The following is a 24,735-nucleotide window of genomic DNA, read 5'->3' as shown; positions in this document are numbered from 1 at the left end:
GGGTACACTGTCCCTGGGATCCAGTACGGCCCAACACCTTGGTCACCTGCAAAATCGTGAAGAAACAAGACCGTCAAAACGAAGCACGAGCCATGCCGCGCATAACATGCTCGTTCAACATCACACGCAGTTAAGCCTAACGGTTCCCTTCGAGACAGAAGCTACAGACAGACTCGGGTAAGGAAAGTGCGCATGGTAACACTCTAGGACACCAAACTGAACAATTAACGAGGCTTTCAATTGATTTGAACACGCACAGCAGGGACAAGAAGCACAATTATACTCACACGTGCTAGTTTGACTTTATCCATGTCGGCGGCTGGCAAGCGAAAGGAAGAGAGAGAGCCTCAGCCGAAGACGCGTCCAACGTTCTAGCCACCGGTGGTTGTAGTCGACCACCAACAGGCGGCGTTAAATAACGTTAATGTTAACTTACTGCTATGAAATTTTATAATAAACTATATTTACATTTATTAAAGCGCGTAAAAGTTTTCAATGTAATTATTAAAAAAAGCTTTTTTTTTTTACAAAACTACAGCATCAATGTTGAATGTTATTGCAATCCAAGTCGAGTTGTTTTACTATCCGAGTCAATCCATTGTGGGCAAAAAAAAGGTGATCGAAGGGCAGCCAAGCAATGTCAGCACACCGTAGCGTATCGCCAGCGATTCGCATGGTTCGAGACTTTCTGCTCGGAGTAAGGAGCCACAATTATCATTACAGTTACTATCTAGCCAAATGCGCAAGTGTGCGAGGTTCGCACGGAATCACGTTCTTGTAGAGCGTCGCTGGCTCTGAGCGGGTGTCTGCTACGTGATTAGGTTTTGAAAAAGTTCGTGTACTTTCGATCACTAACGTTTTTGCTTTTTGCAGAGACATCCAAACGCCCAACTGAGGTTTCCGGACGAGCTTTCCACAAGGTACTATCAATGCACTGTAGCCGTATGGGTTGATGCGTTGCTGCCTTAGCTCTTCGATGACGCGGTGCCGGTTTCACACCTACAATCATTGTCGCTCTTTCCTTGAATAGGCATGGTGCAGAAAGATTGGGACTGTTAATATCATATATGGGTTTGGACGCTTTCTGTTGCCTTCTTAATTAGTTGCGCGCTCCAATTCTGATGGCACCAGGGTTGAGAAAGCAGCGTAAAGAGCTCGTAACATAGTGATAATAACCACTCAACAGTTCTTGACGATTATGAAGTCTGCGCAGCTGCGTAGAACCGAGAGCCAATATTACACGGGAACAATCAATTACGAGGTCGCACGGAAAGTAATGTTGCTGCGTGGCTGCTCAATTTATTAGATGTGTCTATGTATAAGCAAAGTCGGCCTCACAGACGCGGAAGATACGTTACATTTAGCCTAATACCTTCAAACTTGCAGCTGGTGTGCACTCAACGAACTCTTTGTTCGTTGAGTGCCTTAGAAGTGCGGACATCTGTATGCAATAAAAAAAAAAAATGTACAACACCTCCCTGAACAAATATACGCATCACCACATTGGAGAGGTTTAGCTTAGGAGGGATGTATGGGTAATTAGCATCTATCAGACTGTGTAGTTGTACTCCAGTACTGGCTCTTAGCCATTTCTTTACATATGCTTGCAGTTGATAAACAAGAACAACCACCAGTGGCATGCAGCGGAGACATATTGTAGAGCTGTGCAACAATCGCAAAACATACAAAACTCTTTTTGCAATGACTCACTCTGTTCTCCTTATCTGCTGACTTCATTGTGTAGGTAGCAACAAAATTCTCGTGAACGTGCATTTTTGCATCTTTTTCTGAAGAGAAGAGAAGAGTCATCCTGTGCGAGAACATTATAAGCACAAATTTGTTTGATCATAGCATCACATTAGAAATTTTTAGAATAAGGGCATCAATTTTGCAATAAGACTTTGTTTTGGGCTAGTTGAATCCTTTCAAAACTTTCGATAAGACTGCCCATAAAAAATGTGGACGAACGAAGGATACGTACAGTGGGTGTGTTCCAGTTCTGACCAGCATTGAACACAGTCTACTATGACAGCTAATAAGATAGCTTCAAGCTTTAATAGAACACATCTGGAAGACGTCTCAGTAAATTGACACCACCATCGCATTGATGGGAAAAGCTACGAAGGAGCACATATTATTGCTGTACTTAAACACCTTGCATGTGTGAACTTACGAAAAATACAATGTAGCTTACGTCATAAGAACTGCATAAGAAAGAACGACTGGGGCGCAGCCGAATTTTCTGTTGAGGTTTCAAGCATTCTGCTCATCCACCGTCTTGTTCAGACAGCAGGGCAGCCTGCGTTGCTTTTCAATTCAATGCTGTCTTCATCGAGCTGTCATTTCTGCTGGCTTCGTCAGAATTCGGAAGATGCTTAAGATGACAGTTGTCTGCTCAGCTGTCTGTTTGGCCATCAATGCCAAGTGTTAGAACACGTCCAATGGGAAAGGGCACCTGTCCTCGTGCGCTTCCCTTCCTTGTCCATGTTAATACACGAAGCCCTGTCTAGTTTTGGCGTCAGTGTGCATTGCAGATCCAGAAATTTAGATATGAGAGGACAGCAAGTTTTTTAATGAGTTTTACTGTTGTGCTTCCTGTCTCGTGCTTGCACCCCCACTGTGGCTAATAAAATCAGCGTGCTTCTTCTCCCATTGGAAGTAGTCAAATGGGCAGGCTTCAAGAAGGGGTGCTTTTGGGCTTGTTTCAAATCCCGCGGTCTGAGCGACAGGTTTCTAAGCAGCTTTTGCTTTCTCCTCTGCAGGTCTCCGCCACCGCCCAATCTGCCTCCAGGACCAGCATGCAAGCTGTCTGACAACTACTATTACACCAGGGACGCCAGGAGGGAAGTGGACCACCCAAAGCTGATCTTCGACAGCGCGACTCCAATGAAGCAGATTACAGCAGGAGATGGCGCCAAAGGGTAACGTCTGAAATGTTGAATGCTTACTGTGGTGTGCATCCTCAAATTTTCAGGACAGGAAACGAGGAGGAGGTGGAGGCATGCATGCACAAGTGCTCTTGTTCACGTGTGCTTCAATTAAAGGGACACAATAAATTTTATTACCATTTCTTTGGTGCAAGAATGTTTATTATCTGCAGGCAGTGCCAGCTTATCATTTTTGATAAGAAGTGTAGTCATTGTATATTTCAGCCGGTACAATAACTTGTGGGGCTGCAAGTATGCTCCCCGTTACGGCATGCTTCATCAGATGATAATTTTGGCACGTAAAACAGCACAAGTTAACTTTAATTATCATTTGATCTAAGGAGAGGTAAACACTAAAGAGGCAAAGCCTGATAGAGGTGTTAACCTAATTCGACTACAAGTTCAACAGCTGTTATAGAGTGCTCATAAAAGTACACACAAATTATACACATAGGTATAAACAGTATAGACATATAAGGTTCAATGTACATCTTCCATTTAATTGATGCTAAGGACCAGCAACAGAACAGAAATGTTAGGTTTAATGTTAAAGGCAACAAACAGAGAGCAGCACAAATTAGAAATCAAGTGTGGTTATGGTATTCTAGTTGAGAGTTAGTGGGAGAGGAGCTGGACAGGACATATTATGTGTAGAAAATTTGACAACCAGTGTGTTTTGGTCACAGAGTGAATGCCAAGGTAAGGCAGACACATTTAGAGGGCAAGAGAGGATTAGATGGAGTAATGGGAGTAAATTTGAAGATAGAGTATAAAGTTGACTGTCACAGAACAAATATAACAAAATATTCACTGGGAGAGGCTGGTGTTGCGGGTCGGGGATTAATCCCGCCGCTGCTGCCAATTGTTGCGGGTCAGGGATTAATCCCGCCGCTGCTGCCAGTTTGTTGGGGACGGGTAGTTGAGGCTCGGTAGCGTTTAGGCCGGTGATCCTTCAGCCAAAGGGATGAGTACGTCCGGGAGTAAGAGCGAGAGAAAAAAGGGTTTATTCTACATATTTACAGTGGCTCCAAATATGGAAGCCCACTACATGGGAGAGCACTTTGAAAGTCTCAGCTCACTACATGTCTGAGCACATATCAGAACAGGTCAGGACACACCACTGCACGCAAGGTGTCCCCTTATAAAACATCGGTCTTCCCTAGTTGACCCGACTAGGGAATCAGATGACCTTGATGCGGCCAATCAGACTTGTCTTGCTCGCTGAACTCCGCCTCCAATGTTGCACCTTCGGAGCAAGGACGAGGCAATCCGGAAACAGGGGTTGACACTCCTTCCACAAAAGTCGGTGACCTGTTTCTTGCCCTCCGACGGTCATCTTGCTCGGGTCGGGAGAATGGCCTTTGCACTAATCCCGCGTCTAACGAAGGGGGGCAAGCTTCGTAAGCTTCTTTGTCATCGCGTCCCAGCCGGTGTCGCGCCGCGTCGCCAAGTAGGCGGCTGCTGATGAAGGGGGTGGCATCGGGGGAAGCACCTAAAGAATGGGCACTGCCGAGTTGGGGTGCTTGTTTGCCCGTCTCGTCGGTGTCTGGCACTGTCACCGTCTCGGCGACGCTCATGAAAGGGCCTGCCTCGATGGGAAACAATCAAAGAATGCGCCCGGCCGATTCGGGACGCAACACCGGAAAATTATTTGATACTGATAATGTACTACAAAGGGTAATGACACTGCTCTTGAGTAATTAGAAATATCAACATCATTTGCTTATCAGCAGTAATTTCTTTTCTTTTTCAGGAAGCCCGGCCTCGCGGTACCTGGCACACCATACCTGCCTTGAAAAAGGACCAAGGTCGTTCTGAGCCTACTTTATCTGTAGATATAAATAAATTGCCACAATAAAAAAAAATCCCCTCTAAGGAAACATTTTGCAGATTGGCCGAGTGGGTGGATTGTTTATTTACTCCCACATTTGTATAAATTCACTTCTTTGTGCCATGATACTTCTTTCATGCATAGTTGGAGGAAACCGGAGTTCTGGGTTGCAGATCACACTTTCAGTGACTGACAGTAGCCGAACAACAGATGTCTCTAGACCACCATTTTGACAAGGGGCCTGTCTTTGACAGCCCCTTCGACATATGAAAAAAGTGATTTTAAATTCGTGCCGTGACACTGCCGTACCGGTGCTGTGGTTTCGGCGCGGAATTTAAAGAAGTGGAACTTCGAACTTTCCTATTTGTTTTAATAACCCTAATACTGAATATGATTTTAAACGAATTGTGCTCTTTAGTTTCTCTTTAACACTCCATTTTTTAAAAAATAAATGAGTATGTCAGGATTTTCGTGTCCGTATCACAAACAAAACTTAGACGGAACACTTTCTTTTGAAGATTCATTAAGCGGAGCCCGCTGTTTTTTCCATTGAGGGACCTAAAGATGGCGGGAGAACTATAGACAGCTGACGGCCTTGCCCACGGAGAAGGAACGCTGTTCGTAAGGTCGCGTACCTCTATATAAACTAAAAGTGGCAACGAAGACCGCGTAATAGTGCACGTCCCGTTCATTAACTCCTTTTGTGCGTAGGCGGGCCGGTACGCGAATACGCTTCTCGCGTTCCGACTCGTTACGCAACTCGCTGGGCGACGACTGGGCAGTCCGCGACGTGCGGCAACGACCTCGAGCAAACCGCCCGCGCAGGGCGCGACGAAGAAGCGCCGCACGTCGTTTGTCACGTCGCCCGTACTTTTCCGCCCAAACGCGTACATACACGCAGCCCACGTCCGCTCGTGCAAGTGTGCGCGACACTTGTTGGAAACCGTTGCCCAACTTCCGAATGGAACGTCTCCACCATGCCGCAGCTGCCGTTTCATTGCTTTCTATATGGATATAATTCGGTGCATGGAAGCTCTTCGCTGCTCGTCTTAACACTTGGCGGCATCGTGTGTACCTTCGCGCGGTGAAGCATGGCGTGGCGCTTTCAAATACGCCTTTTCAATTTCTCACGGTCACTAAGTCAGCGATTACAGAGTTTTTGATTAGGGGACACAAGCGGCTTGCGTCCCCTAATCTAAAGCTTTCTGATTCATTGAAACCCATCCCAATGGCAATGAAAGTCCGGTGGACATCCACTGGTCCGCCGGTTTTGGACGCATGGAATCATGGATGTCCGTCGGAGATCCACAGAAATCCACCGGATTTACTACGGACGCTTATGCGCAAGAAAATTGGCAGTCTGTCGAACATCCGATGGCTACCAGAACCGCCCATTCGCCCGTTATAGGGACATCTAAAACCATGCACTTAGGCCTTTTCTGTACACCCATCGGACATCCACAGGAACACAGTTATTGAAACTTCTGCAGCGATGAGGTTGCAAATTCGGGGCGCTTGAACTGTAGGCATTGTTATTTTGTTTTTCTTGTGGAAGCGTGCAATATTGCCTCGAAAAAATCTGCGAATTCATAATCGAGACTATGCGATGTCCATTGCACATGTCGCTTGCACCATACGCAGTGCAGAAACTGTTTAGAAATGATCAAATAGATGATGTCCCATGGATGTCCCTCTGTCGTCTGAAGCATGACGTCCGCATAAAATCTAGTGCAGATGTCCTTAGGACGTTCTAGATTAAAAACAAAACGGACGTTCGAAACAACCGGAACACAACGTCCCTGGGTAATCCTGGGGATAATCGCGGCTCTGCACGTGGATGTCCGGATATGATTCGCATGTCCACCGGATTTTCATGGCCCATTGGGATTTCTTTAGAGTGCTGCTGTCACGCGCGCGAAGCATACTGCTGACTATGGTGCACGCTGCACAATTTGGCTTTCAAACTTACGCAATTATGCAGGTAGAGACAAATTTAGGCAAACCATTTTGTTTAATAAGCTAATAATTGATTACACAGAAAATTCACCAGAATGCTAACAAAACGCCGTTGGTCCTATTGTGAAGCCCTTTTTTTTTTTTTTTTTTTTAAACAGCTTGGCCGCGTTACTTGGGGCACATGTTATATGTAAACAATTCTTAGAGCAAAATGCACGCTCATATATGCAAGAAACAAAAATAGAATAGAAAAACTATTCGTATACGCATTCAAAATATGTGTTGTACATACTTCATGTACATTGTGATATACGTCCTGCGAAACCTACAAAACCCATTGCATACAGACACACAATGCACCAAGGAGAAAGAAACTGTCAGGTTACTTGTTACTCTCGGCACAGAATAAGTGACCATATCCGTGATCTAAATAAGGGTGTACATATTAGCGCGATATGGAAACAAAGACTGAAGTAGGAAAGAGCAGAGCGAGCTCTAGCTAAGCTATACCCCCTAAATTTGAACCAACTCGCCCAACAACATATTCTACTATAACCTAAAAATTGCAAAGCTATGTAAGATTGAAATTGCCGTCCATCAAAGTGCTATAGGGAGAAAATTAAAGAAGGTCGCAATATTTGTTTAGTGGCCGTTTACGTTACGTTATATTGACGGGCCGTTAAGTGCATCCTTGAAATCCATTCCAAGGAAAGAAAGGTCGGCGTTGGTGCGCTTATAGTGTTTCATCACATAATCTCCGAGCCTGCGCAATACATAATGGGGGATGGCTAATATTGAACGCACCTTCTTTGACGAATTGCAGCCGTAGCTTCGGACGCCGCTGCACAGAAACAGTCCTGACAGTGGCAGGTATACGCGTACGTAACTGTTTTGCATATGTCGTCCCTTTACGCCCAGTCGATGCTTCCGTGTCCGGGGAGTACAAGAAGCGTGTAGGTATGCACAAACGCATACACACAGGAAACAAAAGGGGGGAAAAAAAATGTAGGCAAGTAAAAAGCGCGTAGGTACACGCGAAGAATATATACGTTATCTCCTTCGGAATGTAAGAAGCACAGAAAGCAGGGAGGCGTGCGACCTCTGAGCGAGCATACCGCATTTCCTCTCGTACAACTCGCCCCCGCGCGTATAATAAGAGAACGAAAGAAACGAGGGAGCAAAAAAATGCGTGATCTTCGTTTTATTAAACATAGTTGACTGATTGTTCGCCTTTACCCCTTTTGTACGTTGTCGGGTGTATGTTTTACTTTATATAGTGTGGCCAATCCCCCTCGTGGGTACGAGCCATGTTTTGAGGCAACAACAACAACATAGTTGACAGCCGGGCGAGTTGGTACGGGGTCACCTTTTTTTAACAAACTGCGCAGTGGGACGAGACACGAGGAACTTATTTTCGTTTTATTACGCTTTATTACTTTAGTTTCGTTTCCGAGGCTTCGAGCGTTGATGTTACAAAGAAGCGTGACGTTACCGGTATACCCGGATGTCGAACTTATAAATGCATATTGCAGTAAAATAAGCCTACGCGAATAAACCTACAAACCAAATGCCGACGCCTGCAAATAAAATAAAAAGGGAGAGAATAATAACAACAGCAACAACAACAACAACAACAATAATAATAATAATAATAATAATAATAATAATAATAATAATAATAGAAACTTTATTGGAATGGAAAAGATTTTAAGGAGGGGTGGTCGGGGCCTCTCAGTCCAGGGCCCCACTGGCCTCTGCTGCCTGCCTGACCTGACTAATTAAGGACTTTTGTCTTGCCAGGTCGGAGCGGGCGAGCTGTGCCTCCCACTGCTCCATTGTGTTAATGGTAATTGGCCTATGAGGGTGCTTAGTGCACTCCCAGGATATATGTATTAGGGTAGGTAGGCCACCGCACCAAGGACAGTTGGCCCTATATAACGAGTGGAATACATGGCGTTTAGCCATTTTAAATGGGGGAATACCTCGGTCTGTATTTTACGCCAGTCGGCGGCCTCTTCCCCGCTAAGTTGTGGGTGAGGCGGCGGGTATTTTCTGCGGACTCCGCGCTAATGAGCAAGCATGTCTTTGGCATTTAAATTGGTAGGATTTTGTGAGGGATAGTGCGAGTGGTTGGGGTTAGAAGAGGACGCCGTCGCTCGGTTAGTAAACCCTCGAGCTAACGCGTTTGCCTTTTCGTTCTCCTGTACCCCCGCGTGTTCCTTTGTTAGGCATTTTAAATCAATCCGATGTGATTTGTCCAACACTGATGCTCGCCTCGTGGTTGGAAAGAAACGCTCTTAAGTAATTGTATGTGTGCTCACCACAACCCGCGAGCACGAGTTCCTCCATTATTGCGGCGTGAGAGACGTTGTCGAAGGTTCCTTTGAGGTCTAATGCTAGGACTAATCTCTCGTCGCCGTACGGTATATTAGAATTTTGTCTCTAAGTAGGAGGAACGCGTCCTGGCAAGATAACCCTATGCGAAATCCTGTGTCCACCTATAGTATAGGTATGTTCATATCGTCTGCTGCTAAAGTTCTGATTGACTGGGCTGGTTCCCGGAGAGAAAGAACTAAATAAAACATTCCGGCAGAACCAATGTATTTGTAAGCGATAGCTAGCGCATTACGACAAGGGACGCCCTGCAGAGCGGGTATTCTGTAAGTGTGCACCTATGGTGGACATGCCCATTTCATCTGCTGCTGATTGGCTGGGTGCGCCTGCCTCCTCCTGACGCGTACGCCAGCCCAGCCAATCAGAACCTACGGTCGTTCTTTATTTATTTATTTAATTTATTTCTAGTAACAAGTAGCGACATCTAGTGTCCCATAAGTTGACCATAAACGGCCAGAAACTGACAAACCGCAAAGTGTGGCAAGAGCCAAAGAAATATCGCTTAAAAAAAAAAAAAACGGTTTCGTTATGATCACATAACAAAATTTTAAATATAATCCCGCTGTGAAATAATCTTCTCTCGCCGACAACCACGTGGTTTATCGGGCGGCGACGTCGGGCGATGCTGCAATTCACTTAATTGCCGTATTAACGCGCAAGGTCAACCCGTTAAGTACACTCGATTCGGACGTCTCTCAACTTCGCAACAGCTCACATCGCGCGCTGCCTGACTGCGGAGACCATGTGAAGAGACAAAAGCAGTCGCAAACAAGAAAAAAAAAAGAAAGAAAAAAAAAGAGAAAGAGATGTCGTAGTGATTCGGACGTTATCGGCTGACGCAGAAATGACGTAATTACACACCATTGGATTTAAATTTATTGTTTAGTTTATACTGTAAATTACTGCATATCAATTGTTTCTTTTGTCATTCATAACCACTCCTTTCTGTGTTGTCTTCGGCACTGAGAACGTCAAAAATAATATTAAACGAAGCAGGACGATGATGGTGATTATGATAAAAAGTTGCCTTTTTAATTTTTTGACAAGACAACAGGTCAATGAGGGGTTAGTTTCATCCACTCGGATCCCTCCACGATTATAACTGCGAGTGTCTGTGTCAGTGCGTGCGTGCGCCTCGTACGACTATAAAACCTGGACAGCCGGCACTGCAGGTGCTACCAAAAAGCGACTGTATCACGCAGCCGTATATACTGAGCTTTCGGCGCCAGTAATACGCGCTAAAATACAGTATGCGTCACATCGCAAGCCACCTCCGAGTGCGGAGTCGTATGCGTGTATCTCCCCGTTTCCACGCAACGCTGAAACTTCCTTTGTCAGGACCACCCGTGGTGTTCCGTCTGTTCAGGTCTCCATGACGCTTGCGCGAATCTTTCTTGCACGTCACCATTCCCCGGTTGGGTGGCGCGATACGAAATGCGATAAAGGTGTTCGGACCCTTCATATGCAATTTTCTCTTCTTGGCAGGGAACAAGCGTTGGGAGGTTTCCGGAATGCTATTTAGACAGTCCACGTCGACTTTAGTGTCCTTCTTTAAGGTGCGCCCAATGCACGGTAGACGAGCTTTTTTTGCATTCACCTGTTGCCAAATTAGTTCAATTTGAATGTACGATCAAGTTTGCACTGTGGTGACAATGCGCGAAGAAAAATAAAACTCACGGCGTTAGCTAGGCGCGCCTTCTCGATAAATGTTGCAATGTAGCACGCACGGGTATAAGTACAATATAATAAGGCTGTTAAGAAATGCGCATGCTTCCCTGAAGTAAGCTGTATGACGTGAATAAAGAGAGAGAGATAAAGATAGCTTTATTTGCTACAGAGGTGGGGTTCTGCAGAGCACCTGTGGATGAGTCCTCAGTCCAGGACTCCTGCGGCCTTAACTATTTCCGTACCGCGCCCATTGGGCTTCGTTAGCGCTCTATCGATGGTTTGAAACGCCGCTTTCGAGACTTTCCGCGCCGCTCACGAACATACTGCGCTATCGGACGTGAAGGAGGAGAACTATATTTTAGTTTTCTAAGCAGTTCGCTTTTTCTTTTTTTTCCCCGCGAGGAGGTGATTTTTAAACGCGCTCCGAAGTTTCGCGATCGGCAAAGCAGACCGCAAAAATATCCGGCTCCGGATACCGCGCGCGCTTCGGGAGATCGCAGATATCGCGAAAAGTCAGAGGACGCTGATCGACGACGACGCAAACCAACCCGGAACTTCGGCGGCCGCACCCCGGCACGCCCAACTGTAGTGCTTGCAATTAAATATTTGTAGCGGAATACCAGTTCAATGAAAAAAATTTTTTTCGGAGATATTGCCTAATAGACGGCAACACATTTTGTATATCTCATAATTTTCGCAGCATTTTTTCTTAGTAGATACAAGCGTGTCTTTACAAACTTTGTTCAATTTTATTGCACAATCTTGATTTTAGCAATTTATATCTTTTTTATGACATACATCTCGTTAATAAAACATTAATGCGTGAGAATTGCATCAATTTTGCTTCCTGTTTATGCATTACATAAAATATTCAGTGCAGTAGGTCTTTCAGAAAAAAAAATCTGCCGTAACGCACAAAAAACACCTATTTTCCCCATTGTAGGGAATAGGGTTAATTAGCTGCCCGTCTGGCGCGTTCAACCAGTCAAACATGGTCATCCGCGGTACCCAGCTGGACAGCGCAGCCTCCCACTGCTCCGGCGTGGCGTTGTGCACGATGGGTACTGTCTGTGTATTCTGGCATCCCCGTGTTGTGTGGCATACTGTGGGTTTCTCACCACACCGGGGTCGATTTAAGTGTCTGTTTATACAGTTTGACGTATCTTATTGTAAATAAGTAGGCATGGATACGAATTTTTTTTTTTTTTTTTTTTTTTTTTTTTTTTTTTTTTTTTGCAGCTGCCTCCACGATACCGAGTGCTCCCTGTCTAATTCATTGCGGGTTGGCGTATACTGCCTTCATGTTCCGCGGAAGTGCATCAAAATGTCGCCGTAGGCACGGGTCACAAGGTAGATATACCTGGTAGCGAAGCTTCCGTAGAAGCCCATACGTTCAAAACATGGCGGTTCATAAAGTCCCTATATAAGAAAAGTACCGCCATCCTTTGATAAACGCCGCTTCTCTCTCTCTCTCCTGTATCTCCGATTGGACGATGATATCGCGCGCTTTTCACTTCTTTATATTATCTTTTTTTCCGCCTCTGAGCCATGTTGTAAGTCCTCTGCGCAGCCGCAGTCGCCGGCAGCGGCGGCGGCGCGCGCCCGGCCTGAAAGCTTCAAGGTGGACTTTCTAGGTGCGCCACCGTCGACTTGGCTTTCGCAAGCAAAAAGTAAAGAAAAAAGCAAGCGCTTTAGGAGAGGAGGCGGCGGAAGAAAGAGTAGATGGCGGTACTTTTCTTATATAGGGATTTTAGCGGTTCATGGGGCTTAGCGCCATCTGTGTGAGGAGAGGACACTTCCGGCGGAAAAAAAATAATCTGACGTCATATTCGTTAAAAACAGAAGTGATGTCATTTTGTTCTCAAAGGCGCGAAATTTGTTTTCGAAGGCTGGCCATTAGAGCTGTATATGCAAATGCCCCGCCATTCGACTTGATGGGCGTTTCGAGCTTTCAGCGCGGAAAGCGATGCAGGAAAAGTTCAGCCGTACGGGTGTCGAAATCGCATCGCTGCACGTAACATACTTTCTTTGGAGGCCGACGAACGCTTTGGGCGTAGAGTGCTCGGACGCCAAGCCCGTCGGCCAGCACTGTCTCACGAAAGCAACTAAAGTAAACAACTATGTGGCGGTCGCAACTCACTACTTTTGACTGAACAGATTAAGAAACAATGAAACTACCCGCGTCATCAAATTGAGACAAACGTCGATAAGCAAAGCAACACAACATATGTGAGGGGGGGAGATGAAAAGTGTAAATGAAAAAAAAAATGTAGAGCAACATGAAAAACTCCCGATACAGCTTTCTGTTCCTCAACACGTGCTACATAAAAGCGTTTTTCTGAGCGTGAAAGAAGACCGCGAATACACGCAAAGTGCCTCGAGCGGCCGGTCGTGCGGCAATTCTGCGTGTATTCGCGGGCTTCTTTCACACTCGGAAAAACACATTTATGTATAGCACGTATTGAGCAACAGAAAGCTGTATCGGGAGTTTTTCATGTTGCTCTATACAACTTCCTCATTGACACTTTGATAATTAGGACAGTACTTCTCGAGTTAGATAATTAATTACAATTAATTAGTTAAAACTCAGTAGCGAAAAAATTACTGGCGGCTAGTCCACTGTACTGGAAACAATACGCACTAGGTTGGCTTCGCGTAACGCCGTCCGTCTTTTTTTAAATCGTGCTGCGTGATGGCTTGGACACCATGTATATATATATATATATATATATATATATATATATATATATATATATATATATATATATATATATGGGTAGGGTTCGTAAAGCTGGTCAGCCCCCCCCCCCCCCCCCCTGAAAAATTAAAACTTTCCGCCTATGCATCGAAGGTTAATCGCCGGTGCCCGCGTGTCTTCCAGAAAGTATAGACAATTCGCGTCGCGCATACATGCATTCAGATTACACAAGGTTCGTTGACAACATACCGCGGATAGAACCATCGATAACATTCGAGAAACTTCCGGTACATGCAGGCGCGTCCTACCTACGCTGGGCGATAACATTTGTTAGGCGGTGAAAGGCGGTCACCCGAGACAGATAAACAAGAACACGTGTCAATATCATCTCCCCGAGCAGGGATTCATTGCAATCAGCAAGACGGTGAGAGCTGATACTTGGGCAACGACTGTATAATGTCAAGTCACGACCTTCTCCTGCCAGTGCAGCAGCGCGTGTTACACAGTGACGTCACGGCACTCTTACTGCAAAGCCTGAAGACAGACATGAACCATTAGAGGCTAACTATAATAACTAACTAAATAAATACCAAAACGCATGAGCGAGTGAGAGAAAACGAATACCTTTGACCAAGCCCGGCACCGCGATTATATACGACGGAAGGTACGTGCAAATCGATTGCGCGCTGCAATCTTGAGCCACAGGATATTCGGGAGGGGGGGGGGGGGGGGTTGAAGAAAAAAAAAACTTTTTTACGCGAGCTCGTAGCGGCGCAAGTAGAATAATAACGACCTTGAACAACCGCAACGGCAGCAAGCCAGTAAAGGTGTTTGTGTCTTTTATGACCGGTCAAGGTCATTGCATCGGCGCGGGTTTATGTGACGCCGCATGGACTGGCGAGCTGCGTGCGTGAAGTTGGCGTGCCTTCTGCTGAGGGCTGGGCGCTTCTGCGGGTTTGGGTTCTGATCGTTAAAATTCCTCGCAATAACATGACCAAGTACAGTTGCGAAAAATAGGTGTTTACAATCAATCAATCAATCTTTATTAACGCGACCAGGAACAACCTGGTGATCTTGGTACTGGCGCACGTGAGAAATTGTATAACATGCATACACGAATATTATATATATATATATATATATATATATATATATATATATATATATATATATACGCACATCAGCAAGAACCCAAGGTGGTCAAAATTATAATCCGGAGCCCCCCCCCACCTCGGCTTGCCTCATAATCAGACAACCAGATCGTGGTTTTGGCACGTAAACCTGCAGAATACAATTAGTTTAATTAGCTGTGGCCTCGCATCTGCTTATGGACACATCATTAGCTTGGATCGGTACCAGCTATCATATGCACTGGCGTTTCAGCTAATAGTTTCCCAGAATTGCCTCCTTCGCCCAAACTTACCCAAAAAAGACGATGCAGTTTTTTGCAGAATATTTTCTTTGCGAATTAATTCGTTCATGCCGATGAAAGTTAGCCAAGTTTGCCGAAATACGCGTTGGCGATGGCAAGGAAAAATTAATATACACAAGACGAAGCGCACTCCACCGAGTTAAATTTTCACGGGTTAAACAACGGTTCACTTAATTAGTTCATGGATGACACCATCATCTGTAAAATTAAGTGCCTTGCAGGCAGTTATAAGCGCCGACCGAAGAATGGCCACAAGAACTTGGTCCTGATTTTTGCGTGCGAGCGCCTCATCAACAATCGTAATCATCGCTGCTCTTAGAGCGATTTATTTATTTTGACCGCTCTCGGGGACACGCATGACTTTAAAAATGACAACGCCTATAGTAAGTACCATAAATAGAAACACCAAATCAGTTTAAGCTGATAAAATATTACTTCAAAACTATATACTTTCGTTATTTTCGTGGTAATAAGCTGATTATTAGAGAAGAAAACGAGGACCAAGTTTTATTATATATTTTTTCATATTTCCCACTAAAACCTTAGCTTAGAAGAACTTTCTGTGCATACTTGATTAACTTTTTAAAGCGCAAACAAGAGACAAGGCACACAAGGAAGGTCAAACACAAGACAGGCGCTATCATATCATATCATATCATAGCGTCTGTCCTGTGTTTGACCTTCCTTTTGTGCCTTGTCTCTTGTTTGCGCTTTAAAAAGTTTATCAAGAAACCTTAGCGCCGATACGGCAGTGTGACGTCATGTATTTCAATGTGATTTCTCGTATTTGAGTCGTTGTGGCCGATTCAAAGTTCTCGATACTTGCTAAGTTCACTCTTTAGGTCATTAAAAAAAGGCATTGTAGTCCATTTTTAACGATAACAAATAACTATCGACGATTTTATATTCGATTCATGGGCGCCGCGATCTTGCGCTTTACACAAACGGTTTCTAAGTTTTATGAGAAGTGAAGTCACGTGACATGGTCATGAAATGCGGAACGCATTTATACAACTATTTTCGTGCTTTCGAATCGACTGCAGTAACGTACACTTCGTTCTTATAAAGACAGAAAACAGCAGCATTATCAGACCAAGATGGCGGCACCTAAACCCTTACGTAAAATGGTCTATAGGCCTGTGCAGCTAGACGCCGTCATAATCTGTGACGTCACGGTGAGCTAGTGCGGGAAGTTCAAGGTGGCGTCGCCACCTTCCTTTCTTTCTTGCGCCTTTCCTCGCTGATATTAAGCCTCTTCTAAAAGTATGATTTGCTTTTTTGGTATTGTGGAAATGTATAATCCATTATTACAGCTCAAATTACTTTTTTTTTCTCTTTAGTGCACCTTTACTGGTTTTACGAATAGCGAACTAGAACGTACAAGCATGTTCTACAGTTCAATGTGTAATTAGAGTGATGCGATCACTTGCGGAGGCACCACCTTGTTTTCGAAATGATTCGCTTCGCTCCACGTTTCGCTCTTTCGCCACGATGTGGCGTTGGTGTCGCTTTCTGCATGCGCACGAGTAAAGCGAGAACGTCGCTGCTCACCGAACTTGCCCGAAAATAACCTCAAAACCCCTGCGCTCAATCACTGCCAAGCCAGTGAGCAACGGTTGCTTCGGCCGGTGGTTCGCGATGGACGCGCCGCGCAGCTTCGAGTCCTTGGGGTCGTGGCTGTAGTCGTGGGACAACGTTAAAAGTGTTTTCACTTATGTACCGTCTTCAGGACGAGCCACAGATGTACGCGTCCTATGGTCAGCACAGAATCGCCTCGATGAGCGTCATTGCACACTAGAAGAGTAACTTGGAACAACGGGTCAGTTGGGGTATAGCGACCTGCTCTCGAGTACTTGACATAAAATAGACGCCGCTTGAACGGAACTCGAAGGGACAGGAAAGTGTGTTCCGTTTATGCGAAGTTTCATTCAAGCGAAAGACACAAAAATCACCAACAATTGTTTTAGCCGAAGTACTTCCGAGTGTTTGATGTTACGGTGGTGAAAAAAGGACATTTTACTGCGTCCTGCTTCTAATATTGCAATTTTTTTTTGCGCAAGGTTGTGTGCGCTGTGGGGAGGGTGTGATCATGTGCGAGAGGATTTCTAATAATTCTGCGCAGTTCTCGAGTTCAAAATAGCGCTCCAGATCGACTGTCAACTGCATCTATTATGATGTATGGTCTAAAACAGTAACCTGCACTGAAACAGTAACATCTGTGTCTTCCACACGAACTTTACCGATATTTTCGACTGTCTCCTCAGAGCAGATAAGGACATTATTCCTGGCAGTGTGTGTAAAACAGTAGTGCCCGCCTGACTACAAGATCCTGCCTACTTCGTATATAGTGCTCCCTTCTTCAGCAGACATTACTTGCCTATAGCAAAGTCTTCATGGTGGAAACACAATTGCAACTTCGTTTTCTTTAATTTGCGTTAACTTTCCCGCAGCTGCCTGATGGATTCGATATGCTTCACTGTTTATAGCATCGTCATTTTACATGTTTGTCGAAGATTTCCAGTTACAAACGCCCATGGTTTAGGTGGTTAAAGTTGTGTTTAAGCGCAGTTCACCAAAAAATTGGTTTCGTTTAACCGAAGTTTGTTAACATTATGTCTATGGGTGGCCAACCAAAACTGAGATCCTTGTTCCGTTTATCTGGCATTTCCGTTTAAGCGAGTTTAGTTTATCCGGAGTCCAATGTACGTCTTAAGAGGAATATTTTGCTCAGAGGCTCCCAAGTAAATACACGGGAAAGGATAAACAGTTTTTCTCGACAACCACTGCGCCACTTTTCATCAGGCTGAAGTTGCATTAAAAAAAAAAAAGGTTAAAATCTAGTGACTGTTGGTAATGGATTCATTCATTTAGGCTATCAACTTCTATAAAGATGGCTTCTGAAAACTAGATTATTAAGTTTAGAACTCTGTAACCTAGGAATAAAAAATATATAACAATTCTGTATATTGCATCTTACACTACATCTAAAGCGGACCAAATTGATGCATTATATACGACTCTCTTGTAAGTATTGCAAAACCCACGTAAGATATAAATTATTATATAAAGTTTGTCCGCTTTGGATGTTCTGACAGATGCTTTTTACAGAACTGCGATATCTGTTCTTGACGCAGAAGGTCGAGTTACGGATTTACTGATTTTCAAAAATATTTGCAAAAACTTTCAGGCCCAGAATCAAAATTATGATTCCTATACAGACACTAGAGTTTAACTTTCGCTCTTAAATGAACCGAATTTCGTTAAGATCGGCTTAGGGGTTACCTCAGAAAAGAGTTTCCGCGTTTTATATATACTCGGCTAGGCGGCACCGGGGCTGGGCCCGAGCTAAAGCTTTCTCTTAAAATGAGAGCAGTATAGTTCCTATACCTTAATAATTAATTACTTAAATACTATTAATAAATGAATTGAAAGGGGGATTTATTGAAACTCGCCCGAGGGATCGCAAGTGGCTTTTAAGGCACAGTCCTAGCTGTTGGCATCCGCAGCTCGAGCTCGGGTCTCGCGCCGAAGCGATGGCAGTGCCCACGGCGCCTACATGCATATTCCCCACTACAATTGCCCCCGCTGCAAAGGTGAGCCATCCTGGCGACCTAAGGTGATGACACGACGAGGGGGTCGTGGTACGGCTTCAGGCGGCTGATGTGAACCGTCTCGCGGCCACGGCGGCGCTTGTCCGAAGATGGTGTCACCGGTTCGACCACATAGTTGACAGGCGGATGTACATTCGACGATCCGGTACGGACCCTGATATTTTGGAGCAAGCTTGGGCTAAGGCCTGGAGATTGGAATGGCAGCCGAACCCAGACGTGAGAATCCACGGCGAAGGACTGTGTTGGCTGATCGTGGCCGCGGCGATCTTTTTGGATGCCTTGGGTATCCGAGGTGAATGAGCGAGCCAGTTGACGGCACTCTTCAGCATGTCGAGCAACTTCGGAAAGCGGGGTGAATTCAGAGGCGTCCGGGTGATACGGAAGTACGGTGTCAAGGGTAGATGATGGTTCACGTCCGTAAAGAAGAAAAATGGTGAGAAGCCTGTGGTAGCCTGAGTGGCGGTATTGTACGCATAAGTCACAAAAGGGAGGACGTCGTCCCAATTGGAATGATCCGACGCAACGTACATTGTGAGCATGTCACCAAGAGTGCGGTTGAACCGTTCCGTTAGACCGTTAGTCTTTGGGTGATACGCCGTAGTGGTGCGGTGAATAGTGCGGCACGCTGCTAGTAGCTCATTAATAACGTCCGACAAGAAGACGCTGCCTCAGTCGCTGAGCAGCTCTCGCGGTGCGCCTGTGCCGTAAGATGAAATGTCGTAAGAGGAACGCTGCGACATCGCGAGCAGCAGCTGAAGCTAGTGCAGCAGTTTCGGCGTATCTTGTTAGATGGTCTACTGCGACAATTATCCAACGATTTCCGTTAGCAGTGCATGGAAGGGGCCCATAAAGGTCGATCCCGACTCGGTCAAAAGGACGTGCAGGATACGGTAAAGGTTGCAGTGGGCGTGTCGTATGAGGTAGAGCACTGCACGGGCCCGGGCCGGCCCGAAAGCCCGGGCCGGGCCGTCTGAAGCGTTTGTCGTCGGGCTCGGGCTTGAAGCCACGGGCCCGGGCCAGACTCGGGCCCCTCATTGAAGGGCCTAAGTAGGCCTTCGAGCACACGCGACCGTTATGCATTGAATGGTTCAGTGCATTTTGTGCCAAGCTGAAGTGACACGTGCAAGATGACTGTCATCATCATCATCAGCCTATATTTAAGTCCACTGCAGGACGAAGGTCTCTCCCTGCGATCTCCAATTGACCCTGTCTTGCGCTAGCTGATTCCAACTTGCACCTGAGAATTTCCTAACTTCATCACCCCACCTAGTTTTCTGCCGTCCTGGACTGCGCTTCCCTTCTCTCGGTATCTATTCTGTAGCTCTAATGGTCCATCGGTTATCCATCCTACGCATTACATGGACGGCCCAGCTCCATTTTTTCCGCTTAATGTCAGCTAGAATATCGGTTATCCCCGTTTGTTCTCAGATCCACACCGCTCTCTTGACTGTATATCTTATCACATGACTATGGGCGATTGAGAGTACGAAAATAAATAAATAAATAAAAATAAATATCTTATCAAAGAAAATAGTAAAACAGATTAAGTTCTCATTTTAACAGCGGAGCTGTTTCAGCCGGGCCTAATGTATCCGCTGAATCCAAACATGTGGGCCGATCCTGGCAGCAGTGCAGAAAGGGTCCAAGCGCAATGGCACATACACCTGTGAACTAGCGAAGCTGAGCCGGGATAAGTCTAGCTAAGAATGGTGGGGACTAATTGCCTATCGATAGGCAATTGATAGCCAATCAATAGCTAGTCGATATTCGATCAATAATCAATAAATTTCCGAAAATGCTGGGGATGACTTGGTAGTGCTTAGCCTAGCCCAATACGTGGCCAAAACCTTACGATAGCCAATCGACAGCCAATCAATAGCTAATCGATAATGGATCAATAATAAATTCGGATAACTTGGTAGTGCTTAGCCTATCCCAAATACGTGGCCAATATCTTGCAATAGACAATCGATAGCCAATCAATAGCTAATCGATAATCAATCAATACTAAATAAATTAAGGGAAATGCTGGAGATGACTTGGTAGTGTTTAGTCTAGCCCAAAAGCCAGGACTAGCTAGGTGCCTATCATCTCCGCTGTCTCTTTAGCATTGCGCTGCCAGTGCAAGCTACGCTAACTTTTTTCTTTTCCGCAAAAACAAACATTGTTGCCGCGTAAGGAAAAATAAATTATGCTAAGAACCACTCCTCAAACCATTTCCATGTTACCGCTTTTGCGATCGCACAATTACCAGTGTCGATACTATGGCATTATTTTAGCGCTAAGGCCAGTTACTTTTGTGCTTCAATGCATAAAACAGCGTTTTCCTCAAAAAATTAACTGGAACGCCCATGCATTTCGTCGGACACTGAAAATTAATATCTCAAAACTGGTTCAGTCCTGAGAATTCGTTCCAAGTGGATACGCCTTACGAACTCAGCGGCTATAATTCGTAGATTGAAAGGTGTGCCGTAAAATATTTATTTAAAAGTTAATTCGCGTAATTATGTTAAATATTCAATTAAGCATTTTGACCATCCATTAGGCCACCCATGTCAGAATTAGCTTGGAACTACATAAAACAATTAGCCTCCTTAGAGCATCGTCGCATTAATGCGAACACAAGAAATCCTGAGATATGGTCAATTCCATACTTCAGAACACTCTATAAGTATCAGTCGTTAATACATTACCTACCATTCACTTTGAACAGATACAAAAATGGCGGTAATGTCAGTAAGAAAGAACTCAGCTGACACTTTGGTCGCTTGTAATGTATCTGATGTCGTTATTATTCTGCCTTTGTGTATGGTTCTGAGTATATAATGTAAATCCTGTTTCGTTTTCTTAGCAAATGTTGATCTTGTAAAATTCAGTCTCATGCTATGTTGTATAGCTGGTGTTGCGTTGTTTTGTATAGCTAGTGTTGTTATTGTAGTGTTGTTTAAAATGCATTCTGTTAAAACTTTTTCCAGTTCTGTTAACTCGCCGTGACGCAAATATTCTTTGTCTTTCCGTTCATAGCTATTTCGTCTATGAGGAATTCCAGCGACAGCTGGAAATATATGTGAATTATTGTGCATATGTGCACACTGTTTGCTGTACTGTTGCCTTTCCTGGTCTTATGGGTCACGTCAATTCTATATATGTAGCTTTTCGTCCAAAACGACCGTCAACCATGTAAGCTGGACAATAAATTGATTTGATTTGATTGATTTCGTCGGACACTTTGAAAATTATTATCTCGAAACTGGTTTAGTCCTGAGAATTCGTTCCAAGTGGATACGCCTTGCGAACTCGGCGGCTATAATTCGTAGATTGAAAGATATTGACACGTATACATGTTTATCTTTCACCGGTGGCCGCTTTCCACCGGCTAACAAATGTTAAACGTTATCGCTCGGCGCAGGACGCGCCTGTGTCGGAGGTTTCTAGAACGTTATCGATGCTTCTTTCCGTTGCCTGTTTTCACCGACGCTTATGTTATCTGATTGTATGACCGACGCGAATTGTCTAGATCTTTCTGGAAGACACGCGGGCATCAGGGATTAATCTGGAACCTTCGATGACTCAGGTATAAAAGCCGACGCGCTTCTCCGCTAATCAGATTTCGACGATCGCCGACTGTGTTCGCCGCTTTCGTTGTGCTTCGAGCGCAGTTTGCTTTTGTGGGCACAGGTTCGCCCAATAAAGAATAAGTTTTGTCATATTTAGTTTTACGACTGTTTACTTGCAGCGTCACTACTATGTGACATCTGGTGGAGGTGCGGGGTAGGCATCGACGTCTTCTGGACGGTTTGGGCTTGGCTCACGGCTGGATGGGTGAGTCCGGTACAAGGACATAAAAGCACCTCCACCAGATGTCAATATCTTTACATTCTAATAAAACATGCTCTATCGGTTTTATTCGTTTATAGTTTACTGCCCCAGCATTATACTAATGCTCATACACAGCAGGAATATTCCGTATGTACTTTTGTCTGCAGGCACGGTAGTAGGAATGATAACTACCTCCGAAGGTCTGAAGTTGATTATTACACATGCTATGCCGCGAGGCGACATATCATTTTTATAGCATGCTTCTGTTTAGCGGTTCAAGCAGAAGATGCTGTTTTCTCATTCAACGCATTGAGTTATCCGTTTATTTCCTCGCATGAAATTCAGAAGCACCAGCAAACAGCGCAATTGTTCCAGCTTTGGATCGTTCAACCTGCGCAAAACGCCGCTAGTTTGCTTTCCGACATTGTGCACACAGCTAAATGTCATTACAACTGGTTCAATTCGTTTCCGAGTCATTCATTTAGACTAATACAAGTGATTTTGCTCAATAGAAAACCCTCGTTAAATTTTGGAAACCTGGTAAAAGTAACTCAACTTGGTCGTATTGGCACCGTGGTATGAGAACTCCTACCGGCGGCAAGTGTCTACCGTTTTCCCAAGCCCGGGTTCTATATCGAACACTGCGTACTGCGAGCAGGAACAAGTGCCAGTCGTCGGACGCAGACGACCTGAACACACATATCAGCCATAGCTATACAAAGATGAGTGGTGCACCCCGACTCACAAACAGAACTCTCATCTATTTTTATACCAAGACACACTGACCAGGTCAGTTTTCAGCCGGGTTCTATAAGTTCAGAATATCCGTATTTAGCTTCTGAAAGCACGACAGACGTTACTGCCTATATGTTGCGAGATGCTAAATGTGATATACATACTACAAGACGAGTCGCGGTGCGGAGTTACCTATGAAGGTTGAAAACAGTCAAGTATCGTTTACCTGTACTGGTGGAGCAACGCTGCGGACAAGTACTTTCGGAGGCCCGCTTCGCACAAACACTTCTCCTTTTTTAAGCACCGGCTCACTTGAATGGCTTTTTGTCTTTAAAAATATCTGATGTGGCTCACTGGGCAGGCCGGACGTTTGCACGCACAGCGCAACTATTTCCGCGGTTTCGTAGCTGAATTCCTTGAGGCTGATCTAAATAAGGTGGTCTGCAGCAAGGACCCTTTCGACTTCGGCGAAACAGCTCGAGCCGCCGTGAACCTGGAAAGAGCCGGCGTGAACCTGGAGGTCGTAGCCACATTTCTTTATTTCGACAGTGTTACCAGCACAAATACGGGATTCTTGAGTTGATAATAGAGATACGTGCGCATTGTTGCCTAGCGCTTTGTGACTGCGCGCACTGACGAGTATACCGCCTGCCTAAGTTCGCGGTACATTTCGTTGGTTTTAAGTGCATCAAAACGTGCTACTGTATGGGCCAGTGTCATGGCAGTGGCTCTTAATAGACTATCCGATTTTGTACGTTGTTATGCTTTACTGAATTTCCATTTTTTAATAATAAAGTAATAATAATAAAAACCTGTGCACAGACCCACATTTGTCGGCACTGAGAGAAAATCTGATGTATAGCTTTGCTTATTTGAGCATGCTTCCTTACCTTGTCTGTGTTGATGAACTTCAATTTACGGCATATTCTGGCCTCTGTCGTGGCATGTTTCAGCCGTCATGCTGCGTACCTGGGGCTTACATCCCCAGCTACGCTTAAAGCCTTCAGGTGTGTTTACCAGACACTATATATACACCACTTCATTCAAAGACTCGTGCAACAGTGCCCTGAAATTAGTGAGGACACACCGCAGGCCCTTAGGAACCTCAGCACAACTTTTTTTTATGCCGGAAGTCTGCTTGAAACAATTGAAGATGTATTCAAATTATGGTCGTTAATGTATTAGCAAACTGGCACCGACGAGGACACAAAGCATTTTATATTGTCTTCTACTTTGACTAATTTAGTTCCCGCAAGCACCATCACGAGACAATATGCTTCTACTGCTCCACTCAGTGTGCTGTTACCGCCTTTATCTCCACTGCCATAACAGCGATAAGTATCTTCGGCGACGCAGTGAGATTTCACTCTTGGAAATCTGCGGATCGTATCTTTACTCTTTACAGTCGCAATCGGAAAACGCACCGCTTGAGATACCGCTTCAAGCGGTGACTACAGCAAAAGAGCGCCATCCGGCCACTTGTTATTTTGATACCTAAAACGGTTCTCGACGCGCTCGTTTCTCGACTGGACCACCACGCGGCGCGCATATTTGGCGCCGCGTCGCCAGGAACACATACCGAGAAAAGAAAAGGGGGGCGAGTGAGCTCGTGCTAGAGAAAATTAAATGCGCAAGCGAACGTTGAGTGCATAACGTTCATAAAA

General features: G+C 45.0%; 2 protein-coding genes across 2 annotated transcripts in view; both read left to right on the top strand.

Moving 5' to 3' along the window:
* The window catches only part of LOC119458699 (uncharacterized), a 604,514-nt gene that overhangs the window by 118,441 nt on the left and 461,338 nt on the right, over positions 1-24,735 (top strand). The window lies entirely within an intron of this gene.
* LOC119457417 (NADH dehydrogenase [ubiquinone] 1 alpha subcomplex subunit 7-like) lies at positions 578-4,807 on the top strand. Its single transcript, XM_037718984.2, has 4 exons — positions 578-697; positions 874-920; positions 2,763-2,921; positions 4,681-4,807. Exons 1-4 carry the CDS (start codon positions 638-640, stop codon positions 4,721-4,723), a joined length of 309 nt encoding a protein of 102 aa, XP_037574912.1. The 5' UTR covers positions 578-637; the 3' UTR covers positions 4,724-4,807.

The sequence above is a fragment of the Dermacentor silvarum genome, chromosome 7 (assembly GCF_013339745.2).
Source record: "Dermacentor silvarum isolate Dsil-2018 chromosome 7, BIME_Dsil_1.4, whole genome shotgun sequence".
Lineage (NCBI taxonomy): Eukaryota > Metazoa > Arthropoda > Arachnida > Ixodida > Ixodidae > Dermacentor > Dermacentor silvarum.
The sequence above is the reverse complement of the archived record's forward strand: the minus strand, read 5'-3'. Positions and strand labels throughout refer to the sequence as shown.

Coding starts and splice junctions, on each gene's coding strand:
- LOC119457417 (XM_037718984.2), top strand. CDS start 638: ATGTCAGCACACCGTAGCGTATCGCCAGCGATTCGCATGGTTCGAGAC. Junction 921..2,762: donor CCGGACGAGCTTTCCACAAG/GTACTATCAATG, acceptor TCTCCTCTGCAG/GTCTCCGCCACCGCCCAATC. Junction 2,922..4,680: donor GCAGGAGATGGCGCCAAAGG/GTAACGTCTGAA, acceptor TTTCTTTTTCAG/GAAGCCCGGCCTCGCGGTAC.